At 32.8% G+C, this 18,790-nt stretch overlaps 2 protein-coding genes and 1 pseudogene across 2 annotated transcripts; 2 read left to right on the forward strand and 1 right to left on the reverse strand.

Annotated features, from left to right (window-relative positions):
- LOC120207272 overlaps positions 1–2,056 on the forward strand; it is a 68,900-nt pseudogene extending 66,844 nt beyond the window's left edge.
- A 5,370-nt stretch (positions 2,057–7,426) lies between these two features.
- LOC120207255 (40S ribosomal protein S17-4-like) lies at positions 7,427–7,964 on the forward strand. Its single transcript, XM_039206769.1, has one exon. The coding sequence runs from the start codon at positions 7,521–7,523 to the stop codon at positions 7,947–7,949; it is 429 nt and encodes a 142-aa protein (XP_039062700.1). The 5' UTR covers positions 7,427–7,520; the 3' UTR covers positions 7,950–7,964.
- A 2,912-nt stretch (positions 7,965–10,876) lies between these two features.
- On the reverse strand, positions 10,877–18,319 carry LOC120207303 (microtubule-associated protein futsch-like). The gene is made up of 11 exons (XM_039206793.1): positions 18,243–18,319; positions 15,812–16,564; positions 15,531–15,656; positions 14,430–15,440; positions 13,198–14,349; positions 12,966–13,106; positions 12,770–12,886; positions 12,334–12,630; positions 12,071–12,148; positions 11,867–11,965; positions 10,877–11,656 (listed from the first exon to the last, which is right to left on the reverse strand). Exons 1-11 carry the CDS (start codon positions 18,285–18,287, stop codon positions 11,135–11,137), a joined length of 4,341 nt encoding a protein of 1,446 aa, XP_039062724.1. The 5' UTR covers positions 18,288–18,319; the 3' UTR covers positions 10,877–11,134.
- Between the last annotated feature and the right edge of the window lie 471 nt (positions 18,320–18,790).

Below are 18,790 nucleotides of genomic sequence, written 5' to 3' on the forward strand. Positions count from 1 at the left end.
ATATATCAAGTTCTTCAAATTCAAATTATATATTATTAGAGATGTCTCCCAATTTAATATTTGAAATGGAAGTAATTACGACTTACGTATTGTACATGACAAATAGATCAATGTTACTCACTAAATTGGTAATTTATGTGTCAATGATTGTTCGAAATGTAGAATCATTGTGAAGATAGCCCATTGGTGAATGATGTGGAAAGGTGGGAAATATGAAGAGTACTAAAAATATGTTGAATATTGATGAGCTCCAATCATGTTTGAAATTTTCGTTATTAAGTCAAAAAGTTGAATGTCTCTATCAAAAGAGACGGTGAAAGATTTCCTTTCACAATAAATTGTTGTTAAATTGTTTCCATGGCAAACTTAAAAATAGGAACTTGAACACTTATATATAAATCTAGGTGAAGATGTGATTTGAGATGTTAAATATCTCTTTCACACAGGTATGACTATATATAGGCATAATTCTAAACTTATAATGATGAAATGATGAGTTACATAAAAAATAATTGCTTATAATCATTTAGATTTTTGAACACTTATATTACATTACATTAGACATTATATTACATTACATATTACAAACATTTAACCCCTACGATTTACAAAATCAATTATAATATTATTTTCATTTTTCCAAAAACAATAAAAATAACCCTTAACATTTTCAATACATGTGCATATTCATCTCTCATCCTTAACGATGGTTGCAACTAAAGGAATATTGGATATCATTGTCATAGTGATTTTTTGACGATGTTCAAGTTGGCTTTGGTTCTTCATATCATGCATTGAAGGAGGATTTTTCAACATTTTATATCCTTTTCAAAATCTCTCCTCTAAATGCAATAATCATATTCTTAATGTATATGTTTCCTCCATTTTACACATTGTAGATGCTTCTTCAAAATCCCACACCTAATATCAACATTTACATAATATTTTGAAAAACACTCTAGTATACCTTCTCTATACAATGCATTGGGATTTTTCAAAAGAAAAACTTTTCGTAAAAACAAGAATTCAAAACGATCCAAAGGTTTAATGGGTACGAATACAAGTTAGACTTTAAAAATACTCAATTGTGTAGTCAAACAAAAATCTCAATGTTTAAGAGAAGATTTAAAAAATACTCAATATTATTCTCGATAGTGCAACATAAAATCTCAGACAATATTTCATTTAGGAGATCAGATAAGCAAATATTATATGACGTATTGATAGTAAGTTTAGAGATGAAGACCACAAACACAATCATATATATATATATACTCTTATAACCTTAAATCTTCTGATTTGAGGTGATATCACTGAAAAGAAAATGATGTGAATAGTTAAGATTCCATGTCATTTGAAAATATTGTTATACCAAATAAGATTTTTCATTCAATTTGAAATATTTAAGGGTCTTATAAATTGACTTATATTCCATGAAAAAAAAATTATACTTTTTACAGCTTCGTTTAATCTATGAAAAAATCTTTCAAACAATGACCAACAAATTCTTCACATTTATCCATTACAATGGTGAAATTCTATAATCTGATGCTGGTGTTGTTTTTAAGTTGCACAAGCATGTAAACATGATGTTCCTTGTAGATGTATCTCATTTCTAAAGGAAGAAAAAATTAAACGAAAACTTGGAGCTTCTATTTCATGTTTGAGTTACCGGCACCTGAACTCATCAAGTTTAATAACATATGGAAGAATCCAACTTGATGATGACAATGATATTGGTGTTATGGCTGGACTGCAACAATAAAAAAATAATAATATGATCGTGATTTATGCTGAAATTACAAATGCATTAGATGTTCTAGCCTCATTAATAATTACACCATAAATAAAAGAACCAGAAACATCTAGACCTCATGGAAGTGGTGCAGATGATAATCTTATTGGGCAATTAAGTGAAAGCCTTTCTGAGTTTAACGAGGATAATGAAACTGTTGTTCCATTGATGAAAGATGATGACACTCCAATAGTTAATGATTTTGATGCTTTTAAGGCTTCTTCTAATGAACAAGGTTTGGATATTAAGCCTAATGTATGAGAAGTAGCTATTTCACAGGGTTATAGATTACAGAATGCTCTAAAAGTTTATGCCAAAATACTAGTATAGCCTCAACCCCAAATAACTTCAAACGATTTGCCTCGGTATCATCATGCAGTTGCAATGCATGATATTAATTATGATACTATGAGGAATCCTGAAATCCATGATATTTCATAGATATGTGTTACCTACTAGGGTTATTCAAACAATGGATCAATAGAGTTAACGATTGGTTCCCAATTTGAAACTAAAAGGGATGTACACCTGTCAATCAAGGAGTATTATATCAAAGCCCATCTCCAATTCTATGTCGTAGAGTCTAATAAAAAAGTATATATTTTAAAAGATGTATACACTATGATGTCGGGTGTAACTGGAGGATACGAGTTTCATACTTACAATGAAATATGTTGTGGGAAGTCACAAGGTTCAATGGCCATCATGCATATACAATGAGGTCGTTGACATAAGACCATAAAAATTTAGATTCACATGTCATATACTCATATGTCAAGCTTTTAGCAAAAAAATTCAATGATACCTATATCAATGTTAGTGGCATCCATCCGTAATACATTTGGTTATATTTCATCTTACTATAAGTCATGGATGGCTAAAACGAAATCAATGAGATTGTTGTATTATGATTGGAATTATTCATATAATGAGCTATCACCTCTGCTGTAATTAATGAAATGATTCATCCCTGGAACCATTGTAAGATCCTATAGTCATCCTACGACCATGCTTCACGGAGAAGTTATCTCTATAAAAAGAGTTTTTGGTGACTTGTTATGGGCTGTCAAGTTATCTATTGAAGGGTTTTAATTTTGTAATCAAATGGTTCAGGTCGATGGGACTTTTTTGTATGGGGTCTACAAACATATCCTAATGATAGTTGTTGCACAAGATGGTGACAAAACATTGTAATACCCCAAATGGTAGGTCAGTGGCTATTTTGAAAGAATTTAAAAATTTGAAGGTTTAATTTAATAAATGTTAAAGTATAAGGAATGGTTTGAGTAGGGTCAATTAGTAAGAAAATGATAATTGAAAGGGTATTTTGGTCTTTTGGAATGAAATAAAATTAAAAATTATTTTTAAAGATTAAAGATTTAAGAAAAAGGGGAAAGTTAAAAATTTTGCTAAGTTACTTATTCCTCTTCTTCTTCCTCCCGTGGGTTGTGCTCTCCTCCATAGAGACAAGGTAAACTTCATTCAGCTAGTTTTTTCTTCCGATTTTGGTTGGCTTTTGTAACCTTAAGTGATAAGTAGGCCTAAGGAAGGGTTAAAGAAGATTAAAACTAAGAGGTGGAAGTTTTACTTGAGATTTAGGAATATGTGTTTTTGAATGATATGTTGATATATTAGTTTTTATTGAGGTTTATTAGTATATTTGACTTGTCAAATGAGTGAATAAGAGATTAGAAGCATTGGATATGATTAAAAACATGTTAGAAAAAGTAGTAAGATTATTGAGTTGATATGTTCTTTGGAAATTTTAGGAGTTATAAGAGATTAAATGAAGGAAAGTTAGTTGGGTTAAGTACAGAAGTGTTTGATAGTATTGTTAGAGGAAAAAGTAAGAGATTTAAAGGGAAAATTAGTAAAAATCGGGCTGAAAAATGGTAAATCTGGTAGGGGTATCGATACTGGAAGAATAATACTAATACTATAGGCTTAAATTGGAAGAAATTAGTTGAATAGTATCGATACTGATGCAATTAGTATCGATACTTAGGTGGGTACAATACCATGAGGAAGGTATCGATACCATTGATTTACAGAATACATAAATGGTATCGATACCATAATAGAGTATCGGTACCATAATACAAAAGTATCGGTACTGAGAGAAAAGTATCGATACCATTAATTTACAGAATGCCGAAATGGTATCGATACTGAAAGGGAGTATCGATACCATAGTATAGAAGTATCGATACCATGGTATGTGTACCGATACTATTGAGCCTAGAATTTAAAGATAGGCTGAAATTTGTTATAGAAAACTAAATAATAGTACTTGTGAGTATTATTAAAGTATAAATATTAGGGAATATACTAACATTTGGTATGGTATGTGCCTTTAATGGATGCTTGTGTAGATCATAACCGAGCTCCTGAATCTAACAAGATCAAGGGCAAAGATAAAGTTGTTGAGTAGCCAGAGCTCATTACATTTTTAGCAAGGATTATTAGGTGAGTACATTTATTGTGTTTATTTGAGAGAAATAAGTTTTGAAATGAGTTCAATTATAAGGTTTCAATTTAATATATGTTAATGGTATTTAATATATTTTTGATGCACCTAAATAAAATACATAATGGTGCATTAAAGGCATTAAAGGATGCCATAAATGAAATGCATAATGGTGCATTAAAGGCATGAAAGGATGCCATAAATAAAATGCATAACGGTACATTAAAGGCATGAAAGGATACCATAAATGAAATGTATAACGGTGCATTAAAGGCATGAAAGGATGCCCTAAATAAAATGCATAATGGTGCATTAAATGCACGAAAGGATGTCATCAATGAAATGCATAACGGTGCATTAAAGGCATAAAAAGATGCCATAAATAAAATGCATAACGGTGCATTAAAGGCATGAAAGGATACTATAAATGAAATGCATAACGGTGCATTAAAGGCATGAAAGGATGCCATAAATGAAATGCATAATGGTGCATTACAGGCATGAAAGGATGCCATAAATGAAAATAATAAATAATTACTAAATAATAATGGGAAAATGTACATAAAGAAAGGTATTCTGAACATACTCAAAATATGAATGATGATAGTATGAAAGAAATATGGTTTAGATAATATGGACTTATCTAATCCTTATGGATGATATGAATTGTTTCGTAGCCAAAGAATCGTGATATACTTATGTTTACATTATTTTTTTTTTACAATATTATGTCTCACTAAGTAAATATTTAACGTGTGTTGATTTCATGCATAGGTGAAAGCAGAGAATAGACGAGTAAGGATTGTTGCAGCAGCTATCATCAATTAAGATTTACTCGTCAGTAACAATAGGACAATCTGGTTTATTTGAAAAAATTAATTGGCATGTAATTAAAGTATGAAAAATGCTCTGAATTGTACTTAATTAGAGCCTTGTAACATATTCTAATTAATGTTTTGTGGTATATAAAACAAATGTTATGTTTTAAGAAATTTGGAAATAAAATTTTACAGGTTTTTAATTGAGGAAATATTTTAAAAGTGATGTGATATCTGTATCTCGTGTACGGAAAGGTATACGGGAGATGGGTGTTATAAACATTTCCCCATTAGCTTCGCCATTGTTAAAAATAAATTGGAGGAATGTTGGAATTATTTTTCTTTCTCATCCATGTTGTCACTCAAGATGAGGTTTGCCTTATATCAGACCGTTCGGTTGGTTTGTTAGCGACAATTCTAGATCGAGAAGTAGATGGTCACAAGTATATGATGAACAAGATCGACATTACGATCATATAACAATCAGCCTTTTCAAACGTATAAACTCAGTGCTGAAAGAGACTCAATATCTTCTTATAACAAATATTGTTAGGGAGACTTACTTCAGGTTGGGTAAAGTTTAGGTAGACAACGTGCACAAATAGATTTGATGATCAATGAAGGGAAAAATTGGGCTCCATATTTAGAGAAGACAACGTAAAAGAATCAAACACATGCAACATCAATGTTTGTTCATAATGTTTCTAGACTTGATTATGATTACGTTATCCAAGCCCTTGTTCAATCACATGAGAATTGCAATTCTACCACATACACTGGTAATTTAAATATAATATGGTGTGATTGCGGTCAATTTCAAGATTTTAGATTCTTATGCGCTAACGATGTCGTTGCATGTCTACACGTTAATATCGATCCGTACTTTTATGTTGATGAGTGTTATAGCCTGTACGCTATGCGTAACATATACAGTTGTGAGTTTAAGCATCTCCCAAACAATGGTTATTGGTCTACATAAGATATTCCTGAAGAATAGTTATCAAATCCTGAATTGCATAGGAAGTTTAAGGGTCAACTGGAATCTAACCGAATTCATACTAATATAGATGATTCTCAAAGATAGCAAGGTCCACCAAAGCTTTGTAGCCACCACAAATGTGAAGGCCACAACATAAAGCATTGTCTGCATCTTCCTAAATATTGATATAGACGATAAAACCTTTATAATTGTGTTTAGTTCATGTTTTTATTTTAACTTTAATTTTAACTGCATTTATGTATTTTTCGGCTTGTACCTTTTATGTGTTTATGTATTTTCAACTTCCACTTTAATTCATAGATGATACAAAGTATTCATAAATAATTGTATTTAATGTAACAATTACTTAATTAGTAAAGACAAAGCATATATTTAAATCATAAAAATCAACATTTTATATTTTTTCAATCATCTCCACAATTTGTTTACTACGACAGATTGTTAAATATTTATATTTGTCTTTCCACTTCTTCTCTACATTATTTTTTTCATATATCTCTAAAAGTAGTTTGCTACTTCAAATTTATATATCTCCACACTTCTTCTGTCTCTTCTCTATTTTCATCTTCTTCTTCAACTCTTCTTCTTCTCGATCATTATCTTTTTCTTCAACTTTCATCCTCTACTTATGTTCCTAAACTATCGACTTTATTGCATGCTTTACTCACTCCTCTTCTAAAGAGAGTTGGAATCCGAATCATCAGAGTCTGAGTTGTACAACCATTAAAGATGGTTCGCAAAATCATACAAAAATTGTTCTCACGCATGCATAATTTGATTCTCAAAATTTTCTCACTTTTCATACATATAAACACCATCAACTCAATTCTATTTATACAAAAAAAATCCAAATTGACCGTTGGAACTCGTCACTCCCACATGACAAGTTCTAATTGAAATTAAAAAAAATTTCCGTTGACCAACGTTCATGTAATGACTAGTTAATTCAAATTAAAAAAATATTATTTTAAATGTAAAAAATTAATATATTTAATAGAATTCATGATGTCAACGTAACGAGTTCCAAGAAAAATAATAAAATAATAAACCCAAAGTGCCCACATACCTTGGTCAATTTAAAAATAATTTCCTGACAAACTCCTCATACCCACATGGAGAGTTTGCTGAACATTGTAGTATTTATCATAGATTATAAAATAAATTTAGAGTTGGACTATTGAGCCAAATAAATAATTCACTTGAATTATTGACCCAATTTTGCCTCGTTCCAAGCTCAGCATGCTACTATTCAGATAGACCCAAAATATGTTACCCAACCCAAAATTTACTCCTTTCATATTGGAAAAGAAAGCCACATAAATTTACTCCTTTCATATTGGAAAAGAAAGCCACATTAGAAAACCCTAACCCTAGCATTTCTTATCTTTCAATCTTGCAAGTCGTCGGCCAATCACTCCTAAGCCTCCGCCGATCCAAGCAATGGGCCGTGTCCGCACGAAGACAGTGAAGAAATCGTCTCGTCAGGTAATCGAGAGGTACTATTCTCGTATGACCCTTGATTTTCATACCAACAAGAAGATCGTCGAAGAGGTGGCTATTATACCATCCAAGAGGCTCCGCAACAAAATCGCCGGTTTCTCCACCCATTTTATGAAACGTATCCAGAAGGGTCCGGTTCGTGGGATTTCTCTTAAGCTTCAAGAGGAAGAGCGCGAGCGTCGCATGGATTTCGTCCCCGATGAATCGGCTATCAAGGTCGACCAAATCGAAGTTGATAAGGAAACCCTTGATATGCTTTCGGTTCTTGTAATGACTGATATTCCTGGGCTTGTTAAGGTTGACCCAGTTTCTGTTCCGGTCCCTCGGGTCGGGTTCGATTGTGGTGGTAGACCGGGGAGAAGGTTTTAAGTAATGGGTATTCGTGGATTTTTTTTGGGGGAGAGGGGTTTGAGCTTTTTCGTTTTTCCTTTTTGGGTAGTTTTTAATTTTATGTGTTTTGCTGGAACAATATTAGTTAGGGTAAAGTATAGTAATGGTCACTGAATATTTCTGAAGTTTGTATTTAGGTCCCCCAACATTTAAAACTTGCAATACAGTCCCCCAACATTTATTCCGTTTGTAATATGGTCCCCCAACTTAAATCACAGTTAGAAAATTAGGATAAATTATATAAACGGTCATTGAACTTTTCAGTCACTTGAATTTAGGTCCCTCAACTTTTAAAACTTGCAAAACATTCATCAATTTCATTCTAAACCCCAATTTCCAAAGTAATTCAATTTTATTCTAAACCCTAAATTCTAAAATACTTCAATTAAATTCTAAAATACTTCAATTTAAGGTAATATAGGCTTGAAGAAAGAGTTCAAGGCACAGACACAACGAATAAAAATATATTTATATAAATGTATATTTATATTTAGATGTATAAATAAAAAATATATTCATATATTAATGTATGAATCATTTATATTTTTTGAATATTTTATTTTTAATAAGAAATTAAAATTATTAATTATATTAGAAATACTCAACTTAAGATTATATATATAATCATGAATTATAAATATGAAAAATATAATTATTAAATTTAGTTTAAAAATATATAAATCTTAAATTTATTCTTTTAAAATATTGTATCAACTAATATTTAAAAAATATATTAAATCTATCAAACAATTTATCAAATATAATATTTTTTTTATTGTAAAAATATAATATTTTCCCATCATTTATTGCTTTCAAATTTTTTGCCGAAGTTCAAATCTCATTATTTCCATTTTACATTATATTCTTTTTTTTTCTGGCATTGATCATACTATTAGTATATGTATTATTGTATATCTCTTAACACAAACGATGGTGTTAGCTTAGTGGCTCCACCCTGTATCTTTCATTTGCGTGACTCAGGTTTGAGTTTGCCCAAGACCCAAATTTTACTTCTTTGTAACTTAATTTTCTTCTAATTAAGAGGTGACATGTGTCACCAATAACACATATCATGATCATGTGTTAACACATGTCAGATCCTGATTAAATGATTAATTTATTAAATTTTATTTAATTTAGGACCAAATTGATAGCATATATAAATAATTAGGTGGTAACATGTGTCACCAATGACACGTGTCATGATCATGTGCTAACACATGTCAGATCCTAATTAAATGATTAATTTATTAAATTTTATTTAATTTAGGACCAAATTGATTATATAAATAATAAAGACTGAATGTATAATAATACCAATTCCTTTTAACTGCCACATCATCATTTTTATCAATTGCTAACGACTAGTGGCTTAGTTGAAACAGTTAAATAATTATGTGGTATGATTGATAAATTTAAAAGATCGATGACAAAAGTAAAAAGGGCTAGATAGTTAAGTTGTCAACCGAGTAGTTTACACTTTTATTTATACGTCAAAATAACATTTTATAAATTTAAAATTCGAATTATTTTCAACCTCTTCTATATCCTAACTACTTTTTTTAATTAAAAAATTTCTTCAACAGATAAGAATTATACTATTATATTTATATAAAAAATACGTATCACATGAAATAAGATGAAATTAAATAATAATAAATTTGACATAATTGAATTTAATTTAAGTATTTTGGAATTTAGGGTTTAGAATAAAATTGAATTACTTGGAAATTGGGGTTTAGAATGAAATTGATGACTGATTTGCAAGTTTTAAAAGTTGGGGGACCTAAATTCAAGTGACTGAAAAGTTCAATGACCATTTATATAATTTATCCTAATTTTCTAACTGTGGTTTAAGTTGGGGGACCATATTGCAAACGGAATAAATGTTGGGGGACTGTATTGTAAGTTTTAAATGTTGGGGGACCTAAATGCAAGCTTCAGAAATGTTCAGTGACCATTACTATACTTTACCCTATTAGTTAATGTTAAGTGGAACTGAAATTTGTCGAAATTTAACGTGTGCTTTCTTTTGAAGAATCTGAAATGTGGTAATATTTTATTTATTTTTTAATTTTTTACATTGGTTTATTCCGTTGATTCTTTTCTTTGAATTTCCTATCAGATTCTGCGCTACTATTTAGCTGTTTGATTGATAATGATTGAAATGGCGAACTTGAATAAGGCCTTCACATGCCACTCCAATGGAATATTAGGCTTAAAACAAAAAAATTTAGGGCCCGCTCTTTAAAGTAATTAATTTTTTATTCTTTCACTTTTTAAAATTTATAATTTAATATATTATTTAGAGTGTAAACTTTAATTTTTATTTTATTTAATCATAATTTCAGTAATTTAAATAATAATGTGTTCACAATGTTATCATGAATTAATTATTTTATCCTATTACTGGAATTTTAAAGTCTTTTATATGGTTAAACTATATTATATATGTCATTTTAGCTTAAAAAACATTCTAAAAATCATTAAAATGACTCCTTATAATTATAGTTATAATTATTATGTTTTATGATAAGTTGTGCGAAATTTAAAATAATTCACGACCGCAGCACCCGTAGTGACCGCGATAGTATCCGTTATGTACGCAACAGTGATAAACGCGACGCGGCCGCGAACGCTATTTAAATCCATGTTCGGAATAATGCCGTGGAAATTTGAGTAATGAATCTCGATTATGGTTATAGATGGTTTGTTTTTAATCATATTTTCTTGTTCTGCAAACTTCAATGGAAATTGTAAGCAAGAAACTAAAAATATCTTTGCTTGATTAGGGTTTAAGCATTGTTTAACTCCATAATCGTATGCTAATTTGGCTCTTTTTCAATGTAAGTTTCAATGGCAAGTGCAAAGAAGGATCTTGAAAGATGAACTTGTTGAGACCTAACTGACAAACAAACAAATCTTTATATATGTGATAATAGCAAAGCTCAGAAAGATTGCAACATTGTAAAATCTAGTTCACAATCATGTAGTTGTTCAAGTACGTTTATACAAAAAATCCAAAAAACAAAAACCGCTGTCTCAATCTGCACATAGACATACCAAGCTCAACAAATCATGAAATATATGACTGGGAAAAAACCCCTTTAAAAACATCTAAAAAAATATGTGATTCTGTACCGACTTAGAATGAGCATCATCTTTTATTTGTCGTTTCCCTTTGGTGATATTGCTTTCGGTTCTTTTGAATGAGAAGATTTACCAGTAATTGCTTTCTTCACCTTGGAAATCGAATTTTTGACTTTGGATCCAACACCTGATAATATGTTTTGAGATTTCTTATGTGGTTTAGTTTCAGCATCTCTCGGTGCCTCGACTATCACCGGGGCATCAGAGCCGGAGTCGTTCTTGTTATGTTGGTCTCCTCCAGGTACTCCATCTACTTTTGGTTCTTCAGCTGGAATGGTTTCTGCAACTACAACATGTGCTTCCTTTCTTACTGTTAGTTCCCTCTCTTCAATCACAGGTTCAGCCCCCTCTATTTTCTCTTCAGCAGATCTTTGGAGTATATCAGACAATGATAAATTTCCCGAATTAGCCGATGCATGTTCCGAGTTTATTTCCGCAACTGAAGTGTCTGTTTTCTCTTCTACATGAGAAATCTCTATAGCTTCTCCAGGTTGCAACTCTCTTGCTTCAGGTTTCTTCATGGCCTCTTCAGGAACCTGTTTGTTAAAATTTACATTAGTATCACATATGTCTAATCTTGACTTTTAATGTGAAAGGGACTACTCGGCATTTTTTATTCGTTTTTGCTGTTACATTTTAGCTTATGATATTTAGACCCCATTACTGGACTTGAAACTAATTTTATATCCTGCAATATTTTGTTTTGGTTATTCATTTTGAAGTTTTTATTGTATTTTTTTATTTACAGTTGTGGCTTCTTTCATGACAACTTGAGCTTGTTCTTGATCCTTCACAGTTTGATCTTCTTTGAGAGTCTCTTTCTCAACATTGTTATTTGCACCATCCTTCAGAGTTTTCACAGTGAGTTGTTTTTAAGATTAAGATTGAATATCATAAGATTGAAGCAATAGAACAACAAGAGGAACAAAGATGAGTGCCTCCATACTGACCTTTTCAATTTCCTTTTTTGGGATTTTCAAGGTTTCATTCGTCTTCTCTGCTGTATGTTCATCTTTTAGCTCCTTAATCTGTCATGTTTGTTTTCCACCATTAATAGTTGTCGAGTTCATAAATACATGATTATAGCAAAATAACAAGAGAAAATGAACAATGCAAGTGAACTATGAACGTTAGTATTAGTGCATGTAAATCAGGTTCGGGTCTGAGTGTAGGATCATCTCCCAAAACCCATGTCCAGATATGCATGAAATACCTTAGTCAAATCCTCATCCGACGTTAACTCATCGGTTATCTTTTTTCCAGAAGAGTCTGTTCGTTTGTCTCCACCATGGCCAATATCTGCTTCTTTTGGATAAACCTCTTTGACATCTTCAACTTCAGCTTTCTGTGAGGATACTGCAACTTTGTCCGGAAAATCTATTGGAGCATGTTCTTTAACAATTGAACTTGGTATCTCTGTGTTTTCAGTGGGTTCTAATTCACTGGAAATCTGATTGTCTGAACCCTTGGCGCCCTCTGGACCTGCCTGTGATAATTCAAAGCTTGATTCCCGATAAAAGATGAAACATATAGCTACTAAGTTTGATTACATATTTCAGTTTAGATTACTCGGAATCAAGTGTGAATGCAAAGGTTTAAATATTTCATTTAATGCAAAAGTTTGGGAGGAGGATTATATGTAATCTAACCTCTTCTGTTGGCATTACTGATGAAGCTGGGCTTGGATTTTCAGTAGTTTTATCTTCACAAACAATCTGCTTTTCAATTATCTCATTTTCACTGATCTTTTGAGCATCCAAAATGTCCTATTACAGATCAAAAGCTTCGGTATAGACTTGTAGAGAATCAAGAAACGATTAAGATGAACAAAATTGAGTTTCTGACCTCTTCTGTTTGAGTCGTTTCCAATGCTTTGTCCTCAATCAGTTTGTCCTGGAGCTCACATACTCCATAGCCATGTTTTGCCGGCTCTTCCAGTTCAGCAATCAAATTAGATGTTTCAGTAACTTCCTTGACCTCCAAGAGCTGCCATTTTTTGAAAACCCGAATCAAAAATGAAAAAGGAAATGCATCAAACCATCAAGGTTTCAAGCTAGTACTGCATTTGATTGCTTACCTCTTCTTTTGAAACTTCATTCACTATGGTTTCATTTGTATTGTCACACTGATTTTCTCCGGCACTTGGTTTAACAAGTTTCTGTTTGATCGATTCATTGTCAAAAGCCTTTTCAACTGTCTCAACTTCAACATTTGTTTGTTCTAGGATCTTTGGTGGACTCTCATCTTTTTGCGGTTCAGTTTCCTTTGTTTCATGTTTCTCAGAAGTCAATGCAGAGGTTTCAGTTTCCCTTGATTCCTTAGCTAATGAAGCTTGAGCAACAGAAGTTTCTTGATCCACAATAGCTTCAGTTAATGCTGAAGCTGAAGATTGATGCTTTGGTTCCTCCACTTCCATAGTTCGAGCAGTATCGGTTTCATCTTTCTTACCATCTTCAACCTCTTCTTTTTCCAAGCATATCACTGCTGCTTGCTTTGCATCAGATAAGTCATCCTTAGAAAGTGATGTCGAACTTGTCTGAATTTGATCATCTGGTTCCTCAATTTGAAGAGCCTCGTCAACAATGGTTTTTCCTACCGATACAGCCTTAGGCTCGCTTTCTCCTTCCTTTTGCAAGCACACTTCTTCTATTGTTCTTTCATGTTTAACTATTTCAGCATCCTTATGTATCTCTTTTCCTATCTTCTCATTCAAGTGTGCAGTTTCTATTTCTTCATCCTTGGAAGGCAATGTTGCAGCAGAAGTTGGAATGCTTTCAGATGGGTATTCAGATGATGTTTCGGGCACAGCTTTGGTTTGTTCAGCTTCATTCACTTTGGGTTCCGATGCTGGTTCTGTTTTCTCCTCTTCTTGTTGTGGATTCTCAACTTGTTTTGTCTCTTGATTAGAATCACTTTCGGTACTTTCTTTGCTTGAATTCACAAGCTCCACATTCATCTCAGTGTTGTCTAAGCTTGTCACAGCTCCAACTTTTGTCACGGTTTCATCACTCTTTTCTTGAACATGCTGCTTTGGTTCATGGACAATGTCCTTAACTTTTTCTTCTGATTCCCCTTCTTGATCCTGTTTCCTTTCTGCTGATTCTACGATGAGTGACGCTTCTTGGTCCTTGGTTGAATATTCTTCAACCTCCAAGTTTTTCGTTTCTACCTGTTCCTTGGACTCTCTTTCCTTCAGACATTCATTTGAGACTGAAGTGTAGTCTTCAACCTATCAATAAAAAGTTAAAAAAGTTTCAAAATTTGAAGATAAATTTAGCAACATATTTGGGGGGAAACCATGTTATTTACCTCTTCAGACAAGATGACAGTCTTGCTCATCTCGTTTGCGTTTTGTTCATCCACCAGTTTGTTTTCCGGTTCCTCATTTATCTTCTGTTCACTTTCTTGGTTTTGAACATCGGGGATGGTTTCATGATCAATTTGGCTCTTGCTCAGTTCAGGGATGGTTTGCTTACTTTTTTCTTCATTTACATTCATGTTTTTCACCTTGGAAATCTGATCAGGAGCTCCTGTTGGCACTTCAGTTTCTTGTTCTGCCAAGTTCGTAGCTAAACCATCTTCTGCTTGGATAACCTTTTCGACATCTTCGCATATACCCGAGGTGTGGTCCGAACCCATGGCTTCATCCAATTGTTTTCCATCTTCGATCTTCTCTTTCACAAATCCTAAATCCGATGATTGTCCACCTTTCGATGTTTCTGCTACAGAGTTGCATTTTCCAGTCTCCTGTTCTGTATGCACGCCTGATTCCTTGAGCAAGTGTTCCGTTCCTGTCTCTTTGGCCTCTATTTTTGGAACATCTAAAGTTGTATTGTCCTCCTTTTCCATTAGTGTATCATATGTTGCTTGTGGGAGAGGAGTTTCGGAATTCTCGTGTACAACTCTATCCTGCATTCCTTCTTCCGTATATATTTCCTTACCCTTCTCGAATGATACAGAGGAATCTGCCGGTTCCACATCAATGCCCACACCATCTACACCGGCCCCTTCATGTCCGGTCGTTGCTAGACTGCTTTCTTCAGTGGGAACAGCATTATCTGTTTCCTGCTTTTTATCTTCTGTTTCTGGTGCAGCCGGTGCGGATTCCAGTTCAGCAGTGTTGGTGCCGGCCCCTTCATGTCCGGTCGTTGCTAGACTGCTTTCTTCAGTGGGAACAGCATTATCCGTTTCCTGCTTTTTATCTTCTGTTTCTGGTGCAACCGGAGTGGATTCCGGTTCAACAGTATCGGTGCTTCTTTCTACTAAGGTTTTTTCTTTGGTATCCCTTGTTGAGTCCTCAAGCTCAGTTGAAGAATTAGCCTGCAAAACATTGAACCTGTAAGGAAACAAGATTGATAAAAAGGAACACATTCTTTTTGGATTGAAATTGGCTTTCTTTTATTAGTCGACCTTTTCTATTGACTTCATTGGGATGCTTTCCCCTTCCTTTATGCTTTCCTTCACGATTTCATCACTAACCGATGAGCTCGGGATGTCAACTTTAGGGTGTTCCTCAATTTCTCTTTCTTTACTCATCTGTATGACAGAACAAATTTTCAACTTGACCCACGGCGACAAAAGTACTATATAAAATATAAACATGAATGAATCACATTAAGCTTTTCTGATTCCGAATTTGCATAATCTTCATAAATGAAACTTTCACTTGATACCATTATAGCCTGGCTTACCTCTTCAGGTTTCTCACGCGCGTCAGCAGCAGATTCATGTATGCAAGCAACCTCCTTGTATGGATTGTCGTTTTGCAGCTCTTTCCCGGAAACTTCACTGATTTCCGAGTTTGTTTCAGTTACCGATTTTGAGGTTAAGGTGTCTCCGGTGCTATCTGAAACGAATTGGTCCTTTTCACTTACCGATGTATCAGCAGGATCAGTTGCCTCAGTGCCTTCTCCCTTTTCCAATACGGCAGGCAGCTTCACTGGCTCGGTGTCTTTCATTTCTTCAATGTTCTTCTCTTCAAGTTCCTCTTGAATATTGTAGGAGGGATCAGCGTTGGTAATCATTTCATTTGCCTCATTCGAGCTGTCCATTATCAGATCCGGATTACCGATCGAAGCTTGTTTCTTGAGCTCCAAGTTAGCCTCTTGTATATTGAACTCGATCTCAGCATTTTGGCTCAGTTCTTCTTCAATATTCCCAGGTTTCTCTTCCAGAGAAGAATCATTGCTCGCAATTACCTCGATCTTCGACATCTTTTCATCCTCCTCCTGTGAAATCTCATGCGATATTGAAAACCTTTCACCCTTGGGTATCTCTGGATTTCCTTGAGAGACAGTATTCAAGGTTTCAACCACATTATTAGCGGCGGCTAACTCAATAGTATCTGATTTATCCAAACTTCCATAGGCTCCCGCAGGCACGGCGAGTCCACCTTCAGATTTCTTCAAATCCAAACTTGGTTTGCTAATCTCCTCTTCTGCTTTCTGCATAGATACTAAAGTTTTTTTTTTCAATTGCATATACAAAATCATAGGAAGATTCTCCATTTTATTAAAATTAAATTTCTTATTGTTTTCCATTTCTACTCATTTTTTTCCTTTCCGGTATGAACAAATCTTTGTTTCTGCAGAGCAGAGCCATAAATCAAGTGCATATGCAGCTCACTGTTTTACATTCCTGTAATAAAATTTACCCAAGAATGACCACTTTAAAGGTAATTCAGCTGTCGGATACTCGTATCAGAATAAGATTCTTAATATCCAAATCTACCATATTCAAGTTTAATAAGCAATCAACTTATCAATGATATAATGCTGATCCAGGTAATCATTAAAGTATTTATCTCAATTTGCTTCTGATTTTGTTTAAGAATCTTAAAGTCATCAGTATCGATGTATGTTTAGTTTCGGAAAGTTAAAAACTAGATCTCGACGCCATTAAAGCGACAGAAATTTCAGTCAAGCCCAATAGTACTAAATTACGATCGCAACGCAGAGTAACGCTCGCATCGTAACATTTTTTAAGGTTACCGTGACGTAATATTGGTGTAACTCGATAAGGGAATTGCATTACGATTGTTGCGGTCAAAAACCGTTAAGCAACACTCCAACACGCTATAAATTGTACCGCAACAAACTTTAAATTATCTAAAATATAAAATTACATAGATGAATTGTTTTAATTTAATTCTTAAAAATGAATTATAAATATATATCATTAATAATATCGTAATAGTTATGGTTAAAATTAGTTACTTAAATTTGAATTAAATTATTTATTAACATTATTTTAAAATTAAATTAATTTAAGTTTAAATTGAATTTTTCTCATATCTAAAATTGACGTGATTAATTTTAAATTAAATTTTTATATTAAAATTAAGTATAATAATTATATGTTTATTTATTTTATATATATTTTGTATAAGAGATGAATTCACTTTATAATACTATAATAGTATATGTATTTTATCTATTTACTATGAAACTATAAAATTTTATCTAATCTATAATATAATAGTATATGTTATTCATTAATATTATAATTGTTATTACCCATTATCTAATATGATAGCACTTCTATAATTTATATTTGTTTTTAATAAATTTTTATCTATGAAATTAAAATTTTATTTTTAAAATATAATATTAAAAGAGTATATTAATATTAATATATTAAAAGATAACTGTAAAATATATAAATATAATATTTTAGACTTATTGTGATTTTTGAGGAAGAGATCATCCCGCGACAGCCGCAACACGTTACGTAACGTCCGCAATCGTGACACCGTAACCGTATCCGCAACATAATCCGCAGCCGCAATTTAATACTATGAGCAAACAGATGGCTCTCATGAATCTGGTTTATCACTTCAGAGAATTATTATTCCTTACGGATCAAAGGGGGAAAAAGTGAGTAAAGACCAGATCACCTTTTGTTTTTTTGCCTTTTATTTCTAGTTAAAATCAAATATCATCATGTTTGAAGTGTTTCAAGGACATCAAAACAGTTACGAAGTGCTAACTGAAGTCACCTGTCTAGTTTTTCTGGTATGAAATTGCAGTATACGTGTAGAAAAACATCATATGATCTTTGCTAACCATGCAGAAACAGAAACACAAAGCAAAACAATATGAAATTAAGGAAAGAACTTTTCACCAGTACAGAAATGGGTTCTGGGATGATTTCTGCTTCAGTTGCCATCTTTTCATGGAGAAAATGGTACTCGAATCTGAACCGAAACCGGAATCGGAAAACTCGAATCTGAGAGTACTAAACTAAACTATGATTCTTTTGGTAACTTTTCACAGCCTTTTGAGGATGTCTATGTTGATCAAAGATGCAAGAGATGTTGAAAGAAGGCAGATAAGCAGATAAATCCCACTTGGTATATGCTAATAATCATGCTGAGTTGGCCATACATGTAATTGGCCCTACTGATTTGTCACTCACATGGCTAATACACACGACTGTAGAAATTTCGTAGAGCATGTCCTTTGGTTAAAGATCATTTGATTTGTCAGACTGGAAAATAAAGAAGACTATGAGATGTTTCTCTGACAAACCTTTTTAACAGTTCCCTTTTTGTCTGAAGGTCGAGTGTTTAGTTGTCTTGTGGGTTCCCATACCTTCCGTAAATTATAACTTTGGGGCTAATTCTAGAGGTCGTAAACGTTCATTCGAATCATGTTTGGGTCGGATTATTT

Source organism: Hibiscus syriacus, unplaced genomic scaffold, assembly GCF_006381635.1.
Source record: "Hibiscus syriacus cultivar Baekdansim isolate YM2019G1 unplaced genomic scaffold, ASM638163v2 tig00014444_pilon, whole genome shotgun sequence".
NCBI classification, from domain to species: Eukaryota; Viridiplantae; Streptophyta; class Magnoliopsida; order Malvales; family Malvaceae; genus Hibiscus; species Hibiscus syriacus.

What these genes read in the sequence shown, in the direction of transcription:
- LOC120207255 (XM_039206769.1), top strand. Translation starts at nt 7,521, where the DNA reads ATGGGCCGTGTCCGCACGAAGACAGTGAAGAAATCGTCTCGTCAGGTA.
- LOC120207303 (XM_039206793.1), bottom strand. Translation starts at nt 18,287, where the DNA reads ATGGCAACTGAAGCAGAAATCATCCCAGAACCCATTTCTGTACTG. An exon ending in CAGAACCCATTTCTGTACTG is followed by an intron (nt 16,565 to 18,242) that starts GTGAAAAGTTCT and finishes GTATCTATGCAG; the next exon opens with AAAGCAGAAGAGGAGATTAG. An exon ending in CAAAAAAGGAAATTGAAAAG is followed by an intron (nt 11,966 to 12,070) that starts GTCAGTATGGAG and finishes AAAACTCTGAAG; the next exon opens with GATGGTGCAAATAACAATGT.